The 18,922-nt window shown below is 41.7% G+C and overlaps 1 protein-coding gene across 1 annotated transcript in view; it reads left to right on the top strand.

Annotated features, from left to right (window-relative positions):
* LOC141131965 (F-actin-capping protein subunit alpha-2-like) overlaps positions 1 to 10,424 on the top strand; it is a 57,054-nt gene extending 46,630 nt beyond the window's left edge. The window contains exons 7-10 of the mRNA XM_073619838.1: positions 332 to 410; positions 2,769 to 2,840; positions 5,963 to 6,025; positions 9,478 to 10,424. Coding sequence (XP_073475939.1) covers positions 332 to 410; positions 2,769 to 2,840; positions 5,963 to 6,025; positions 9,478 to 9,618 — 355 coding nt within the window. The 3' untranslated portion in view covers positions 9,619 to 10,424. The remainder of the gene's footprint in view (positions 1 to 331; positions 411 to 2,768; positions 2,841 to 5,962; positions 6,026 to 9,477) is intronic.
* The last annotated feature ends 8,498 nt before the right edge of the window (positions 10,425 to 18,922 follow it).

The raw sequence follows: 18,922 nt of genomic DNA, 5'->3' as shown, positions 1-18,922 counted from the left end.
CTAGGTAACACATCTAACCCCTTGATTGACCCCTAGTGTTAACCCCTTCCCTGCCAGTGACATTTATACAGTAATCAGTGCAGAAGCAGTGAGTCCGTCACCAATTAATAAAATGTTAACATTCTTGGAGCAAACATAGATCTTGACAAAAAAAAACTGGGCAGACTCGATAGACCACTTGGTCTTTTTGTGCCATCGCTCTGTTTCTGTGTTTCTATTCACAGTTTAATTCCTGCATGCAGTAAGGCAATCGTCTACTAATGTATTGTAGTCCTTTTGTTTGAACAGTAGTGCAGTATGAAACAATTTGTTGCCAAATTTTGTTTTCCAGGAATGGACGCTGGAGGTCAGAATGGAAATTTACCATAACACAATCTACTACAAAGGTGGTGGGACTTTTAAAAATTCAGGTATTTCACAATTTTTACTTTCTGTGGTGGTAAACCATCTTACATTCAATGAAGTCCATTTTATCCATTTTTTTTTTCCTGTGTACTTATATGTGAGTAAGAATGTTAGGATGTTGTTTAACCAGTGGGATTGCATAGTGTTCTCATTTCACTAATAGTTTTACACTATTTAAAAATTAACCTTGATTTTAATGCAGGTTCTGCAGCATTTCCCTTAATTAACCACTTCAATACAGGACATTTTTACCCCCTTCCTGCCCAGGCCAATTTTCAGCTTTCAGCGCTGTAACATTTTGAATGACCATTGCACGGTCATGCAACACTGTACCCAAATGAAATTTTGATATTTTTTTCCCCTTTCTTTTGGTGGTATTTGATCACCTCTGCGGTTTTTATTTTTTGCACTATAAACAAAAAGAGCGACAATTTTGAAAAAAAAAAAACAATATGTTTTGCTATAATATCCCAATTTTTAAAAAAATTCTTCCTCAGTTTAGGCTGATATATATATATTCTTCTACATATTTTTGGTAAAAAAAAATTGCAATAAGCGTATATTGATTGGTTTGTGCAAAAGTTATAGCGTCTACAAAGTAGGGGATAGATTTATGGCACGTTTTTTGTCAGGACTGTGATATTGCGGCGGACATATCGGACACTCTTGAAACTTTTTTGGGACCATTGACAATTATACAGCGATCAGTGCTTTAAATACGCACTGATTACTGTATAAATGTCGCTGGCAGGGAAGGGGTTAACACTAGGGGGCAATCAAGGGGTTAAATGTGTTACCTAAGGAGTGATTCTAACTGTGGGGGGAGGGGACTGACTGTGGGAAGTGACCGATCGGTGTCCCTATATACAAGGAACACACGATCTGTCTCCTCGTCCCTGCTATGTGATAAGCAATCGTAGGTGCCCGGCGGACATCGTTGCCACCGGGCACGCGTATCGGCTCCCAAGTGACGCAGTGTGCGCGCGCCCCCTAGATGGCCGGGAAGCCGAGGATGTCATATGATGGCCGCCCGGGATGACAGAGCCACTTTGTAGCCGTCATATTACTATGCGTGGGATGTAAAGTGGTTAAATGTTTTTCACCAGGGCAATATTGCACTGGAGTTCAACCAAAAAATTTGAATATGATTGGCGATACACAAAGTAAAGAGAAAGCCATACAGATAAGGCTTCAGAATGTACACTCCCAAATTGCATATCAAGTGCTTTCTTATTGCAGTAGAAAGCACATAACTTGGATTATTGTAAATTAAGTGAACATCCTAACCTTAACAGTGTTGGTGTTTCCTGAATAGCATTAGTTGCTTACTGATTGGTTAACATTGTAGCCTGTGATACCATTCATTAACCACTTCACGCAAAATCGCGCCTGCCGCTCCGCCCCGGTCTTCCATCCCACCGGGAGACCCGAGCGAACAGCCGGCACGTCCGGTGGCTGGCCGGAGTCCCGAACAAAGCCGGAATCTGCTTCGATCAGGTCTTCGATGTAGTAACCCAGAAGCGACGTCACAACGTCACTTCTGGTTTACTCAGCAGCCAACGACGCCGATTTAAAAAAATCTAAAGTATTCAAAAACGCTGAGGGGGTTTTTTTTATATTTTCAAGTGCAGAGGAGGAGTTTAGACCCCAGGTCCCTCCATAAAGAGTACCTTTCACTGCCTATTACTGTCACATGGTATGTTTACATTCCTTGTGACAGCAATAAAAGTGATCATAATTTTGTTTTAAAGGAAAAAGTTAAAAATAAGAATTAAGTGCCCCTGTCCCTGCGTGCTCACGCATCAAAGAAAATGCATTTGTAAGTCGCAAATGTAAACTGTGTTCAAATCACACGTGATGAATCGCCATGAACGTTAGCACAAGAGCAATAGTTCTAGCAAAAGAGCTCCTCTGTAACTCTAAACTGGTAACCGTGAAAAAAAATGTAAACGTCGCATATGGAGATTTTTAAGTACTGTAGTTTGTCAATTTTAAAGCGTAAATGTATCCATTTACTCAACATAACATCTTTCACAATATGCAAAAAAAGGGCTAACTTTACTGTTTTGTAAATTCAGTGAAGTGTATTTTTTCCAAACCAAATGCGCTTGAAAGACCGCTACGCAAATACATATGTCAATACTGTGACAAAATATTGCAACGACCGCCATGTTATTCTCTAAGGTCTTTGCTAAAAAATTATATATAATGTTTGGAAAGTCTAAGTAATTTTCTAGCAAAAAATACTGATTTTTAACTTTTAAACAGCAAGTGTCAGAAATGGGCTTGGTCCTTAAGTGGTTAAATCATTTGACAAGGTAGTATTTTCTGCAGCGTAATAAAATCTTGTATATTTTACATAGGTCCATTATTATGAAGACGGAAATGTACAGTTAGTGAGCCATAAAGACGTTGAAGAATCCCTAACGGTGTCTGTAAGTATTTTCTTCACCCATCCAGAGCACATGGCATAAAGTTCTGTGTTTTTATTAATATAGTGAGAATATCCCTCCAACTTAGATCCTTGTATGGTAGCAGGCTGACTAAAATGCTATTCACTATTTTCCAGAGTGTAAATATAGCCACACTGTTGCACACATCGATTGTACAACATACGAATGTGAATAAGAAAGTGTAGCGCTATAAAACCTAAATAGACTTACAAATAATGAAACCCATGTCAGAATCTCTATATCAAACAAAAATAATAAATCAGTGAAGAAATTCCAAAAATGCACAACTAAAAATATATTATCAAAATAAAGGCAGCAGTCCAAGCTTAAATTAGTGAAAACTGATATATGTTAAAGTCCAAAGATGAAAAAGAAATCCCCGAACACCAGAACAAGTATTCGTAAACATCAACGCTTCAAGAGAGACTAGGATAGAAAAGGAGCCACCACCAAGGATCTTAGGAGGCTTACCAGATGATGGTGACTTGGGGAGGCTTATGCCACCCAAGTCGCAAAGGCTTTTAAACCAGCTGGCTAGAAGGGTACATCTCCTTGGACAGCCACAAAGGATCCTAGGTCAGGACAGCAGATTGGCATCAACGATCACAGGCAGCGGCATGAGGAAAATGCTCAAGTCGCGGCCACTGGGCACGCGCATCGGCTTTTCAGTGAAGCGGCAGGCGCGTGTGCCCCCTTATACCCCTTAAAGCGGCCGCCATACAGCTACTGCGATTCACGCAGGAGCGCCATTCTGCCACTGTCAAACAGGCGGTAGGCAAGCGGTTAATTTAGTAATGTATTTACAAGGGTGGTTTAGTTTTTTCCACACAACCAGAATAAAAAATGTCTGAGAATGGCATAAACCTTTTGAGAAACCCACTGAAATGACAACAGCACAGAGCTGAGTGTAATCTGACACCTGAGTAGAAAACTAACAGAAGTGACACATGCAGATAGAGAGCAGCCAGAATCCACACTAGGTGTCATGGATTGAGGAACGTATACTTTATATGAGATTTGCTTTTGTTTTTTCATTTGAAAGGTTTACAACCACTTTAAAACATTGCACTGTGGCAATCTAGAACATTTGTTCAGAATTTAAAATCAAACGAATAAAAAAAATTGTGACAGGAAAGGTTTGCTCGGGCCTGCAGCACACCGCTCAGCGCCAAATGGATAGATTAATGTCCAAAAGTGAGAGAGTAGAACTAGAGAATGGGGGAGGTATAAACACTCAGTTTCTACACTAAGTGTTCCAAGAAGCAGCAGCCGTTTAAAAAAAAAACATAAAATTGCAAAGTAATAGTATATATAAACAATTCAAGTAAACATACACTACAAACAGCGCTATTGTTGAGCGAAAACATATAAATAAAAATCATGCGGCCAACTACGCACAAAAGTGATTAGACAGAGAGGTATAGAGTCTGTGAAGTGATCAGGAAAATGTCCATAAGTGATAATACAGCTGAATCACAGTGTGCGCCTTCCACCGGTCAGTAGGACTTCACCCTGTGTTGACACTCTCCCCCTAGGGGGTCAAACTCACCAAATATGCAAGTTAAAAAAGCCTCCAAGAGAAAAAGATCTCCTTAGCACATCTCTCTCAGTACCACTCCAGGGGGTTCAGGGGGGGTCACAACTCCTGTATAGCAGTAGTTGGTGACGGGCGACCAATTGGTGTTTCCACACCAATTGGATGCTGCTTGGGCCTGGATAGAAGTCACTTTCAGCCCATTGATGGTGTCTGATAATGGGAAATTGCAGTTATGGGTGCTCAGTCTTTGGCTGTGGAACTTTGTAACTTTCTGATTTCCACCCTACGGTCATCTGTGACAACAGTGCAATTACAGTCACAGTCAGTAAATGTGAGCTACAAGCACTTGGTCTCGACTCTTCCACAATTCATCTGAGGGACTCATCAAATAACTGCAATTTCCCATTATCAGACACCATCAATGGGCTGAAAGTGACTTCTATCCAGGCCCAAGCAGCATCCAATTGGTGTGGAAACACCAATTGGTCGCCCATCACCAACTACTGCTATACAGGAGTTGTGACCCCCCCTGAACCCCCTGGAGTGGTACTGAGAGAGATGTGCTAAGGAGATCTTTTTCTCTTGGAGGCTTTTTTAACTTGCATATTTGGTGAGTTTGACCCCCTAGGGGGAGAGTGTCAACACAGGGTGAAGTCCTACTGACCGGTGGAAGGCGCACACTGTGATTCAGCTGTATTATCACTTATGGACATTTTCCTGATCACTTCACAGACTCTATACCTCTCTGTCTAATCCCTTTTGTGCGTAGTTGGCCGCATGATTTTTATTTATATGTTTTCGCTCAACAATAGCGCAGTTTGTAGTGTATGTTTACTTGAATTGTTTATATATACTATTACTTTGGAATAAAAAAAATTGATAATTAGCTGCTATGGATCACTTTTCATGTTGCTTTCCTGAATTCTCCACTCCAGGGCTGCAAGATAAAAATGGGTCTTGCATACATGCACGATTGTTGCAACATACAGGCATACCCCTCATTTAAGTACACAATGGGACCAGAGCATGTATGTAAAACGAAAATGTACTTGAAGTAACGCAATACCTTTTTTTTTTTTTTTTTATTTCTCAATGCATGTAAATGCTCTAGCCCTATGGGAAATCTGCACTGCTCCTGAACCACAAGTGACAGGGACACCAAACTTGGGGAGCATGTTAAGGGGACCCAGGACTATGACATGAAAGATTACCTAGGCAAGCTGGCTGACCCCAAAATCGGATATGTTGTAGTCCTGTGTCCCCTCTCAGTGCTTCCCAAGTTTGGTGTTCCTTTCACTTATTGTTCGGGAGCAGTACCATGTCAAGCTGACCAAGATTTCCTATAGCTGCCAATGTGTATGTAAAGTGAGGGTACATAAAGCAGGATGCCTGTATTATTATATATTGAAATAGATTTTGATCATACTATAGTGCTTGGTAATTTGTCTGCATGTCAACACTTCCCTTTGTATTTCATGAATGCTTGGCTGTCGTAATAAAGTGCTGCTCCAAGAAAATTGGACCATGGGATGATGATTGTGACATTTTGATATAATGTATCTTTCAGAATGAAATTCAGACTGCAAAGGAGTTCATAAAAATTATAGAGGATGCTGAAAATGAATACCAGGTATGTCTCAATTATAGCTTTAAGATTTTGGTACTGGAAAAAAATCAAAATACAACCATATTTCTTTAACCACCCGTGGACCACTCACAGTAAATATACTGCGTGTGTGCGGCAGGTGCAGACTCTGCAACGTACCTGTACATCGCAGCCTTTCTTCTGTATTCGGGGTGTGCATGCTGTATTTGGCTACAGCACAAATTTGTCTGCAGGTTTTGGTCAATGATTTTAGCCATGAACCTGCTGATCGGCTGTAGCCAATCACAGCACAGCCCTCCATAAACTTGTTAGGCACCTTTTAAACTTTTGATTGCCCTGTCACTCAACCAGTGCCATTAGTACATTGTCGGTGTACAGTATTTATCGCTGATCACTATTAGTGTCACTTGCAACGTCAGATAGTGTCAGAGTCAGCTAGTGTCAGCGTTAGATTGCCGCCACACAATTGTAGTCACACTATAAGTCTCTGATCCCCGCCATTGCTTGTATAGTGTCTGTACGAATCAGTATCTTGATCGTGAACAGAATTATACTAGTGTCCCTAGAAACTCAGCGTTAGCAGGATCAGCTCCCTTCACTACTAGCACTTGCGTTTTAGTAGTGCTAGGATCAGCCCCCTTCACTACTAGCACTTGCATTTAGTAGTGCACGTGCAATGTCAGTATAATTTTTCTGATCACTACCACCTCTGATGCATTGTCCACACAACTGCAGCATTCTCAAGATCAGGCCTAATTTCTGCTAGCACTAGCACTTTATTTCTAGTGCTCAAGCAGTCCCTGATTGCTAGCCAGGAGCTCTTTTTCACTTAGTCTCCATTAGGTACCTGTAAATTTAGTGCCCAAAATATCCCAAAAAAGTACACTAGTGAGGAGCCCTACAGGATTTTGAGCATGACCGATGAAAGCAAAGGGGGAAGTCTCACTGCCCAAATCGGGCTCAGGACATGTACCTGTAGAAAGTAGCGGCACCCTGACAGCTAGCTCAGAGGGCGATTAAGAGTTCCCTGCAAAAATCAAGCGTACCTGACCCCATGTTGCTGAAGTGCTAGAAATGCAAAATTATTCTCATAGGCAGCAGGGCACGCAAGTATTCGCGATACACCACTTTATGGTGATTTGGCAAGCACCAGCGGCATTGTACATCCTGGCCTTTTAGACACCAGCACTGCAGTACAAGTTGGGGAGATGGCTAACGTTTGTAGGCCTGTAGGGGTCCATAGTAGCCCTCTAGAGGTGCTTGGCCCAGATTCAGTAGCACCCGTTATCCCCCCATTCACAGCCCACCCCAGGGATCAGGTTGAAACTGCAAACTTGGCAACACCCCTTGACTTATTTGAGCTGCTTTTTCACTGAAGACCTCTACAATTACATTATGGACCAAAGTAATATTTATGCCTGACAATACATCGCCCCCAACTCAAATTCATACCTTGGCAGGCCATTCGAGTGGAAATCTATCATGGTTTCCCAAATTAAAACTTTTTTTGGACATTACAAAAAAGAATGAATTGCGGTCATATTGGTCCACAGACCCAAATAATCATATGCCCATGTTCTCTGCTGCAATATTCAGGACAAGATATGAGACTGTAATGCGTTCTATTCATTTCAGGGACCATACCCTCTGTCGTCCCTGGGGTGACCCTGACTATGATCAGCTCCAAAAAATCCAGCTTCTCATAGATTACCTGTCCCAGAAATTCACAGATTTGTATACGTTAAGTCTGCCAAAATCCCTGTAAAGACTAGCAGATCTCCATGTTTTGACAAAACTCCTCTCTAACAGAGCCATTGCTGTTTTGGAACAAGAAAGATTCAGTGTTTCTATCCAAACCTGCTCGCTGTTTACAAGCAAAAGAGGTAATTTACCCCATTCTAGACCTAAAGACTCCCAATGTCTTCATTTGAGCAAAACATTTCCACGTAGAAACTGTTAGGTTAGTCATTGCTTCCCTCTGTCGAGGGGACCTTCTAGCCTCTGTAGATATTAAGGATGCCTGCTTGTATATCCCCTATTTCTTGTGTGTAAATCCTACAAGTCTGTTGGCCTTTTTTTTCGGTTTGTCCATTGCACCTTGGGGCTTCACCAAGGTGTTTGCTCTTGTACTTACCCTGCTTTGTTTACAGGGCATCCCCATGATGGGATACCTAGACAAACGTCTTTCTTCAAGTCCATGCAGGCCTTGTCTGCCAGTGTTGCATCAAGCTGTTTGGGAGGGCGAGTCCTGGACACCCTTTTTCATGCAGGGGCTTGGTGCTGGAAGAAAGTCCCCTCCCAATTGATATATTGGAGCGATTTGGTTATCTCTTCATTGCTGGAACCCGCAACTGCAGAGTCCTCTTACCCAGATTCAGATGGACAACACCACTGCAGTGTTGTTGTACAACAATCATTGGAGAGGAACCATAAGTCTTGCAGCTCAGAGATGATGACCAGATTCTGGTTTTGTTAGAACTTCATGCCACCCCTGTCCACCAAGCACATTACAGGCATAGAAAATTGGGACAGAGAGGGAGTGGTCTCTTCAAAATTCAGAGCTTGGCTCTTGCAGTTTTTTCAAGGGCTTTATGCCTCTCATTCTCTTGTGTATCCTTTAATACAGGGTGTCATAGTTCCACCTGTACATCCACGTTGACTACTTGGCTCCTTAACCTGGTTTGTTCACTTCTTCAGAAACTGCCTTTTGAACCCATCAGAGAGATTCCTGTCTACTCTGACAAGGTAGCTTTGCTTGTTGCCCTCAACTCTGTAAGTCGAGTTTGAATTAGCAGCCTTGTCTTTCTAAAGCATTCTTTCTGATGCTACACATAGACAAGGTTATCCCTGTTGCCTAAGGCTTCTCTTCTTCCTTAGGTGGTTTCTCTCATTTACATTAACCCAGGACATTGTGCATCTACCTTTCTGTCCTGCGGCAGTACATCTCAAGGAGATGTTTGATGTGGTGCGAGCGGTTCGTGTTTGTCTCAGCTTTCCTTCTAAGTGATTGACTTCCTCTTTGTCATTCATGAGGATCCCTGGAAGGGACAACCTGCTTCTTGGTTCACAATTCCTAGTTGGATTAGGCCGTACATCATCATTTTAAGCCTATTGATTTTATAAACGAAAAAGAAAACTGTTTTTTTTTACTTATCGTAAAATCCATTTCTTGGAGTTTATTAGGAAACGTGTGCGCACGTTTCAGTTTGTTAGTTCTTAGACTAATATTTCTCGAGCATATCCACTCTGTAGAAACGCTAGTGGGACAAGATGACCGCTAAACAGAAAAGGCTTGGTGCGTGAATGAAATTTTGTATTCTTTGGGGGCGGGGGGATAAAAAAATAAAGCTTATTCATTTTGTCTTGACTGCTACACACTACCATGAAATAAATGTATAAAGTCCCCTTTGCAAACATGGTCCTCTTCTGTACATTGACCGCCATGATTTTAACCCTTGTGTTTCTTCCCATCTTAGACTGCAATCAGTGAGAACTACCAGACTATGTCTGACACTACTTTCAAAGCCTTACGTCGTCAGCTGCCAGTGACACGCACGAAAATTGACTGGAACAAGATTCTTAGTTACAAAATTGGAAAAGAAATGCAAAATGCCTAACAGGAATGGTGTATGAATGGATTTTAGTGTCTGTATACATACAAATAAACATGGTTGTGAAGTTTTTCAAGCTGCCAGCTTGCTTGGTTAGGATGGCTCTTTGCTTTAAAAATGAAAATAATGTAATTAAATTCGGCTACAGCACAAGATTCACATTATGAATTAATTTCAGTTTACATTTTTATTTCAAGGGTTGGTACATCTACTACATTTGAGGCATTTTCCCTATGTTCAACCTTTTAGGAGGACAAAATGCTTTTTTTTTTTTCGTTTATAGTTTTTCTAAAATGAACTTGCATTTGTATAGTTCGGTTGAAGCTGCAATTCTAAAAAACTCATTCTTGTGCCAGTGTGGAACAAAAGTGCTCATTATGGCTTCAATATTCATTGATATAGTGTAGCCATATGTAATGTGCTAGAAGCCTATTGGCTTCCATCTCTTCACTAGGTGGGGATCAAAGCTTCATAGACTTACTATATTGTTCTGTTTAAAACTAATACCTTACTTTAAAAAAACACAAACCATGCAAGGCCAAGTTCTTATGCTTATGTTATTTCAGAATTTTTTGGCAGTGTTTAAGTATATTAAATGATTTTGTTTTTGTGATGGTGCTTTAAATTGGTTTGAAATTCATCTACCAGGCTATAACTTCCTACTGTATAGCATCCAATGTATTATAACAAAACAAATTGTAATATATTTAATCCAGTACTTGTATGTCTGTCAGTTTTTTATTTTTATTTTCTATTCTCTGCCCTTGAATTGTATTCCAACTCAATGTGACATTAAAATGCAGATTTTTCTATTTGTAAGAGTAGAACTTGCTTACAACAAACCATTATATGCTTTGGTCCTTGAAAATTATGTATAAGAACAGTATTGAAATATTCTGTTGCAAAATATGTATCTAAAAAGGGGGGAAGAGACAAAGAAGAGAGAAAGGAAGAAGGAAAAAAAGGTATGCAGCCTCCCCTGTTAGACCCACAAGGGGCTAAAGTATATAGTTTAGTAAAAATTGGGGTGGATGGCGCTCCCTTAAGGGGGAATAAATGAAGTGTGTAGAAGTTACCAATGTATATGTGAAATTAGTGAATAGATTAAATCCTCCCCCTACACACATATACCTGTGTAAATGCTATTAATAACGTGCAAGACTCCCATTAAACACACACAGTAGATGGTGCACCATCAGTAAAAATAAAACATCCCATCCGCATATACACTGAGGTGATATATGGTGCTGATCATATGTACAAAACGTGCCGACAACAAATTATATTTTGTTATAAATGTCTCTATATATAAAGGGTCCAACGTGCTCCAAAAGATCATATTAAATTCATAAAAATATCAAAAATAGTTCATAATATAAAAATTATAAAAAATGTGTCAGAAAAGTTCCAAATACTCTGGTGACTGTTGTGCTCAAAAAAAGGAAAGTCTGTGACTTCTATGCTCCCCATTTTGGTTCCCCACTCACCGGCTCCTTATACCCCTACAGGGGTGACGGGCAATCTGAGATTCATAGGCAGTCTTCACAGATGGTGTCCTGGACCGCACGCCGCGGGAAGGATCTTCCTGGTGATCGCTTTTTATTTATGGTGTAGTGCTGGTTTTATTTGTTCCCTTATGGGAATTATTTGTTTTGATAAAGCCTTTTAATTACTTGCTACACTATGAAGTGGTATTTCTTCCTATGAGGATTGATCTCTGGCAATCCCCTTCTTGGATGTGGTGGTGGAGGTTGCACTGTTAGATGACTGATCCGGATGCCCTGGGATAGTGGATACAGGGGTAACGAGAGCCACACTACAGCGACTACAGGACACCATCTGTGAAGACTGCCTATGAATCTCAGATTGCCTGTCACCCCTGTAGGGGTATAAGGAGCCGGTGAGTGGGGAGCCAAAAGGGGGAGCACAGAAGTCACGGACTTTCCTTTTTTTGAGCACAACAGTCACCAGAGTATTTGGAACTTTTCTGACGCCTACATTTTTTTAATAATTTTTATATTATGAACTATCTATTTTTGATATTTTTATGAATTTAATATGATCTTTTGGAGCACGTTGGACCCTTTATATATAGAGACATTTATAACAATATATAATTTGTTGTCGGCACGTTTTGTACATATGGTCAGCACCATATATTACCTCTGTATATGCGGATGGGATATTTTATTTTTACTGATGGTGCACCATCAACTGTGTGTCTTTAATGGGAGTCTTGCACGTTATTAATAGCATTTACACAGGTATATGTGTGTAGGGGGAGGATTTAATCTATTCACTAATTTCACGTATACATTGGTAACTTATACACACTTCGTTTATTCCCCCTTAAGGGAGCGCCATCCACCCCAATTTTTACTAAACAATATGCCTTTGAAACTAGGAGAAAAGCTAACATGGACAGGGCAATATATAGAGCAATACAAAGGGGTTCCCAGCACACTTTCCAGCTAGCCAGCAACAGCCAACCTTGTTGTGGCTTCAATGTGTATTTGCAAATGTATGCAACAAAAACCTGCTTTGTTACCTAAAGCCTTGTACACACTACCAGTTTTGTTTTTTTCGTTCAACCCAGCAGGTTTGTACGAAAAAAAACCTGACAGCTCTGGTCGGAGCCGCTGTACTAACAATCCGATGTTAATACAGTGATCTCCCCTGTTGTGCTATTGTGTTCTGATGGGGATGGCCCCAACGCCAGAACACTCCGGGCCAGTGCTCTCAGCTATTGGCTTAGCATGCTGATTGGGAGTCAATCAGCAGAAATATTTCGGTCATGTCCCTTCGACAGAAGCCAGCCTAATGGGTGTTGTTAAACTCTATTCACAGAAGAAAATTCATTTAATGCATGCACACCTGTTCATGCAGTATTTACTGATTACTACTTTTCAGTAAACCTCTTTTCTTTTTTTTCTTTTCTTTTTTTTTTTTTTTTTATTCCTGCGTTGTGGCGGTGCTGGCTTTTGGGGGTAAAACAGCTGGTGAGGAGGTGACATAGTGCCTTATCACTACCTGACAACCACCCTGTGAAAAGAGATCCACCACAAATCCCTTTTCTGAGGGCTGAGACATGTGTAAATGGAGCCCTTTATTAGCAGAGTTGTAATGCAAGAACAGTGGGAATTGGCATGGCTTTCAGCTGTTGAGCTTAATTTTTAAACCTTCCTGTCCTAATTCCGTTAGTAATTCAATCAGCTTGTGAGACTTCAGTGTTGACTTCTCTTATAGCATAGAGTACTGCATGCATGCACACTGATCTCAGAATGATTTTTATCTAACTTCAAACGCATGTGTTCGCCAGCCATTATAATGCTATTGATTCTTGCAACCATAGATAAGCGTAATCTGTTTTTGGTTTGTATGCTATATCATTTGTTGCATGCGGATTCTTCAGTCTCTAGTCTGATCCACTGCCTGTCTTCGGTGAGGTTGCTACCTCTGGCCGCCTATACCTTTCTCCATCTCAATCCCCTCTGGCTTGTGAGTATGCAAGACTTTGCCACTGTTTGAACTAGAGCTGCATGATTAATTGTCAAGAATCGTTATCGCTATTTTTTTTTTTTTTTTTTCCCCCGTTGCAATCTTGATAAAAGTGTTTCATGATTCTTGCTATGCAATCTGCCAAGAATCACAACATTCTTTAGCAGATGAACTGAGTCTAAACATTGTAAAAATTTGTCAGTGGACTAGACTTTGTTTAAAAGAATTTTTACCACTTAAACACTAAACCTTTTTCTGATATTTGTTGGTTTCAAATTAAAATCTTTTTTTTTTTTAAAATTACTTAGAACCTCCAAACGGAGAATCCTGATCTTCTTTTTTATTCTAAGCAAAAAAAAATCGTGATTCTCATTTTGGCCAGAATCGTGCAGCTCTAGTTTGAACCAAGTTTTTTACTGCAACAGGTGCATTATGTCCTAAAAGATGTTTAACCACTTCAATACAGGGCCTTTTCACTCCCTTCCTGCCCAGGCAAATTTTCCGTTTTCAGTGCTGTAACAGTTTGAATGCCAATTGCGTGGTCATGCAACGCTGTACCCAAATTAAATTTTAAAATGGGTTTTTGAAACAATGCTATCATCCTCATCCCAAGTCAACTCCATATTCAAGAAAACAAGGGTGTGGGCATCAACTGTGTGTGTAAGAACTGGAAATAGAAGTAACTGACAGCGCTCAGAGGCTGGACTGAAAATTAATCAATAATGCCTGCAATATCCCACAAATACTTTAAATAGGCTTGCTTGCAATTTATTCAGATAGATGAAGATTGTTAAAAACAGTACATGACTCGTAGATTGTGAGGTTGCAACGTTATCACGCTTGCTTTAAGGCTGGCTTGGGCACTGATCGATAACTGAGGCAGTAAATCCAGGGAAGGATGCCAACCATTGTAGCCGCAAACTGAAGCAGACTCAAGGGTATTTCACGCTGGACCTGCCGCAATGAATAGATGACGTCACTGGAGCTGGACTACAATACCCAAAGGGAAAAGCGCCATGGCGGAAGGTGTCACTGGATTCTCTCCACTCTTGTATGACGGCTGTGGTGGCCGGGGCCAAGGATCCCCCGCTGACGTCATTCAGGAGGGGAGGAGGAGAGAGGCGGCTCTCGTGTCCGATGCAGCTGTCATGCGAGAGAGGAGATAGATGGTCAGACAGTAGAGACCAAGAGTTTCCTTGCACTTCAGATGAGTGTGCACAAATATTACATACTTGGTAAGGTTGAATAAAGATGCTGGTCCATCCAATTCTACATGTGTGTGAGTTTATGGTACTACCATTTTCGGTATCCCTGTACAATGTGTTCGCTAAGAAATGGATCTAAACATTTTTTAATTTATCTATACTCCCTGCTGACCCCACCAACTGTGGAAGTTAGTTCCACATTCTTACAGCTCCAGCAGTAAAGAACCCTGTTGGGTGTGTGGATGGAGATAGGAGTTTGCCCCAAGTTAGAAACCACAAGCCATTTAAGTAATTTTCCACACTTCGGTTCCTATGGCAATAACCTCTTCATGCCAGGAACCAGCAGACACTATTATCTCCTGTCTCAGTATCCTTCAGTGTTTTAGGATGGGGATGCAGAACTTGACCCACTCCTCACCAGTCACTCATGACCCCCCTTGACACTTGAACATTAGTATTACTGTGTATTTAGAATTCACGTTGCCTTATAGGTACACACCACAGGAACCACTTGCTCTCAATTCTTACCAGGTCAGGTTCATAGGCCAACCCCAGGCCACAGCAGGCTCCAATATGGAGGTGAAGGACAGAAAGGACACAAAGAGCACCTGTCCTCTAACCTATGAGGACTGCCGTCACCTGCTTTCTACTCTGACTAGACTCTTTTTCCTTGAAAGAGTGCCCCAACCTAGAAGGTTAAATGTGTGGTTCATCATCTGTGCGTAAGCGCAAAAGATATCTTGGTACAAATACTTGGCAACAGCACAAGGCTGTTTAATTCGGAGGGTTGAACTCCAGAAGATGTGTTCTTTTGAGACACAAAGTTTTGACCACTTTTACTGACTATTTGAGGTTTACATGTACATCTTACAACATTCTCCACATACATGTATAAACACTTGCATTAAAATTGCTTGTATGATATGGCTGTACTGCTGAACTGGTACACCATCCTTGGCAGTTTGTATAGGAAAGGTGCATAGAGAACTTAGTGTGGCCCATATCTGAACTGGATAATGTCCATAAAAACAAAAAGTCCATGAAACTTGGATTCCCTGAAGAACGGCCCATGAAAGAGATGGCAAGGGAAAAAAAAAAAAAGAATTACATTGCAGCTCTTGGTCCTCACAGATCTGCTCCCATTGGACTCCCCTCACAAGGTCAATTTTCCTGCATTTATAGCCTATTAAGTGGAAGCGACATCCCTGCAAGGGAAACGTGTCACACACCACCTGGCTCCTGCAGCAATCAGCCTGAATATTTAAAGTAACATTACACCATAATAAGCTGGCCATCATTGGTGGCCCTCTCCCCTCCGCTGGTTGGTCACCAGTCCCACACTTACCCCATCTAGGTCGCGGGAAGCGGCTTCACCCGGCGTCTCCTCCTCGGCTTTATGGCGACTTCCCCTGTGTCTCCTTCTCTACCTCTCCTCCTCCAATACGAGGGCTTCTCCTCTCGGCCAATCAGGTCTCAGGACCTGCTTCCTGATTGGCTGGGAGGACAATTAGGAAGACAGCCCACCCTTTTTTGAAGCCAATTAGAGCCTCAGGCTCTAATCATTTAGGGGGGCGACACCCCTGCACAACATATGAACGGGCTGCCACTGCTGGCCATACATGTGTAGTGCTACACCTGCTGGTAATTTTGGGTCCTTTGCTCTTGTATGGCCCTGTGTGAGGCCTCACCTTGACTGACACAAACAGAATACCTTGTCTGTAAGCCCCAGCAGACACATAAGAATTGTATACACCACCTTTTAAACGATAAGAAGTCTGTATTGGCAGCTTAGAGTTATAAAGTATAACAGAAGGAATTAAAACATATATGTCAATACGCATGTAGCACCCTGGTGTTTAGGCAGGGTTGTTAAGTAAATTTAGTTTGCCAGGCAGTAGTTGCCCTGGTTAATTGTTAGTAGATCCACTGATTCCTCTCTAGTTCTGGACTTGCTGCACCTTATCTCTTCTGTCACTAGGTGGCGTTATGCTGGTGACATTAAATAGACAAGGGTTTAGCGAGATCAGTTTACGAATGGCTGGGTGTCTCAGCCAATTAGCGGGGGTTTCTTTAGTCCCTTTGTCTGCTGGAAGAGCCTATTTATTTTGGTGGAGTCAGGTGATCGGGGGTTCTGTGCCACCTGGATGGCTGTCTGGGTGGATGTGTGTTATGCTGCCCCAGGCTGTTAGGCCCGGAAGCCTGAGGCCTATCCTGGGGACTTCTGTCTGCTAGGCTGTCTGAGGGCCTATCCAGAAGCAGGAGAAGCAGCACAGGGTTGGGACTGCAGGATTGGAGTCCAACCGAGAGTAACAGTTCAGCCGGACGGGGAACCAGTTGAGGTTGGAGGTAGAGAGGAAGCTGTCGCCAATAATGGACCATCCACCTTGTTGCCGGAAATAATTGTGAGTAAGCGGGAGCCAGTACCAGAGCTGTCTTCTCACAAGCCGGGGACGGTGAAGAAGTGGGAAAACTTCAGCAAGTGCCAGGTCAGGGACCCAGTGGGACAGCAGAGGTGACACTTGAGAAGCATTGGTGAGTGCCAAGCCAGGGACAACAGGAGTGATAAAAAAGAAAGAAGGACGGCGCCCTCTAAGTGCAGCATGTATGTTAAAAATATTTATTACAATAGATAAAAACACTCACATTTGAGTTGCTAAAAACCAGCATGTAAAGTAGTTTCATCCGCGTGCTCTCGGGGGATGTGGGTGTCACGGGCCAGTGGGGGGGTTCCTGGGATGTGAGTCCTGTGACCTGGGTCCTGGTAGCTGTTCCGGTGGTGCCGAGGGTCCTCAGAGCCTCCGGGCGGCCAGGATATCGGTCATGGATCCTCAGTGGAGCGCCGTGCTGACCTGCGTCTTCACTTCCGGGAGCGGGGTGAGGCGGGCGGTGCTTCGCGTTCGGAGCATGCATGCTCCTTCATCAGGCTATGCTGGTGGCCATATTCAGGGTGGGAATTTATACCATAGGCAATGGGAGGGGTGGAGAGGTAATTGAGAGGAGGGCGGGACTATGTATAATGATTGGGCGCGTAGGTAACCATGGAGCTGGGGTGTACACAATGTGAAAGGGGAGTGAAGGGAGACGGGAGTGAGGAGGGGGGGGGGGGGAGGAGATATGCAAATGAGTGTGTTGTGGTAAGAACATATATGTGTGTATATGGACTGTGGGGTAAGGAGAAGGCGGTCTATATGAAGAGGAATGTTGTATTGATCATAGTGGACGGGAACAAATATATATATATATATATATATATATATACACACATCCACATATACACACACACATATACAAGTCAACATATATGGGAAGGGAATGCAAAAATGCAGAAAATGGTATATAATTAAATAGGTATATAATTATAGGGAGAGATTGGTGGTATATATGAGAAGAAATGACGCAATGATGGAAAAGGGATAAAACATGTACAATGTATATACGTGTGTAAACACAAAGAACCGTATAAAAAGGATCCCTTCACACACACACATACACATATATACACATTTAAATGATGCATAGGATTGGGACAAAAGCAGGGGGGAGTGTGTTTCCAGACGGGTATTTGGGAATGAGAGGAACGTTATGGGAAATACTGGGAAATAAATAAATAAAAATATATAGAAATATAAATATATATATATATATATATATATATATATATATATATATATATATAAAAATACAAGTACAAATAAATAAAAATATAAAAATAAAGAAATTAAAAATAAATTTTTTTTAATAAAAATAAATATAAATATAAAGATTAAAAATTAAAAATAGTAATAAAAATAAAAATGGTATGTGTTATACGCCAGGGCTATGTGGATGGGGGTAATGAGTGGGAGACGGGTATACCCATACACGTGTACCACGTAGACTGTAAGTTAATGGGGTAGTGACTAGATGATGGATAAAACAATAAATGAGACAACAGGTAGGACAATGGATGAAACAATACGTGGTGAATTGAGATGAGATGATGTGATGAGGCAGGGATATGGTTGGGGTCACAGCAAAATGTTAATTTCAATGCCTTCATTGAGGCCTCCTGGCGATAAAGTGTCCAGTGTGTATATCCAGTAGTTTTCTCTTTCACACAACCTTTTGTAGCGTTCAGCGGTAGAGAGGGTGGGTGGAATAGACTCAATAACCCACACGCGTAGCCCTGAAGATGTTTGTCCATGATGTTCTTTAAAATGTCTTGGTACACTATGCTTGTCAATGCCCTTCTCTACAAGGTTACGATGCTCACCAAACCTTTTGCGGTGCGGGCGTATAGGGGCATGTGAGGCAATAGACCACATAATCTGAACCACAGTTGAAGAAGTCGGAGATGACATATAGTTTACCCTTATGATGGAAGTCTTTTTGCCTATGTGTAACATGGGCGCATGTGAGGCAGAGGGGCTTCCTACATTGATACATGCCTTTGATGTTAAAGAAGGTTAACGGGGCACTGGCGGTGGGGCGTGCTGTTTTCACTTTGCTTGGTGCTATTTGGGCCTTTATATTCTTAGCCCGTCTGTAGGTGACCAGTGGTTTATCACTTATGGTGGGTTTTAGATGCGGATCCTCACGCAGAATGGACCAGTGTTTGGTGAAGATCT

The sequence above is a fragment of the Aquarana catesbeiana genome, linkage group LG03, assembly GCF_042186555.1.
Source record: "Aquarana catesbeiana isolate 2022-GZ linkage group LG03, ASM4218655v1, whole genome shotgun sequence".
Classification (NCBI taxonomy): domain Eukaryota; kingdom Metazoa; phylum Chordata; class Amphibia; order Anura; family Ranidae; genus Aquarana; species Aquarana catesbeiana.
Note: the sequence above shows the minus strand (reverse complement) of the source record. Positions and strands in the feature narration are given on the sequence as shown.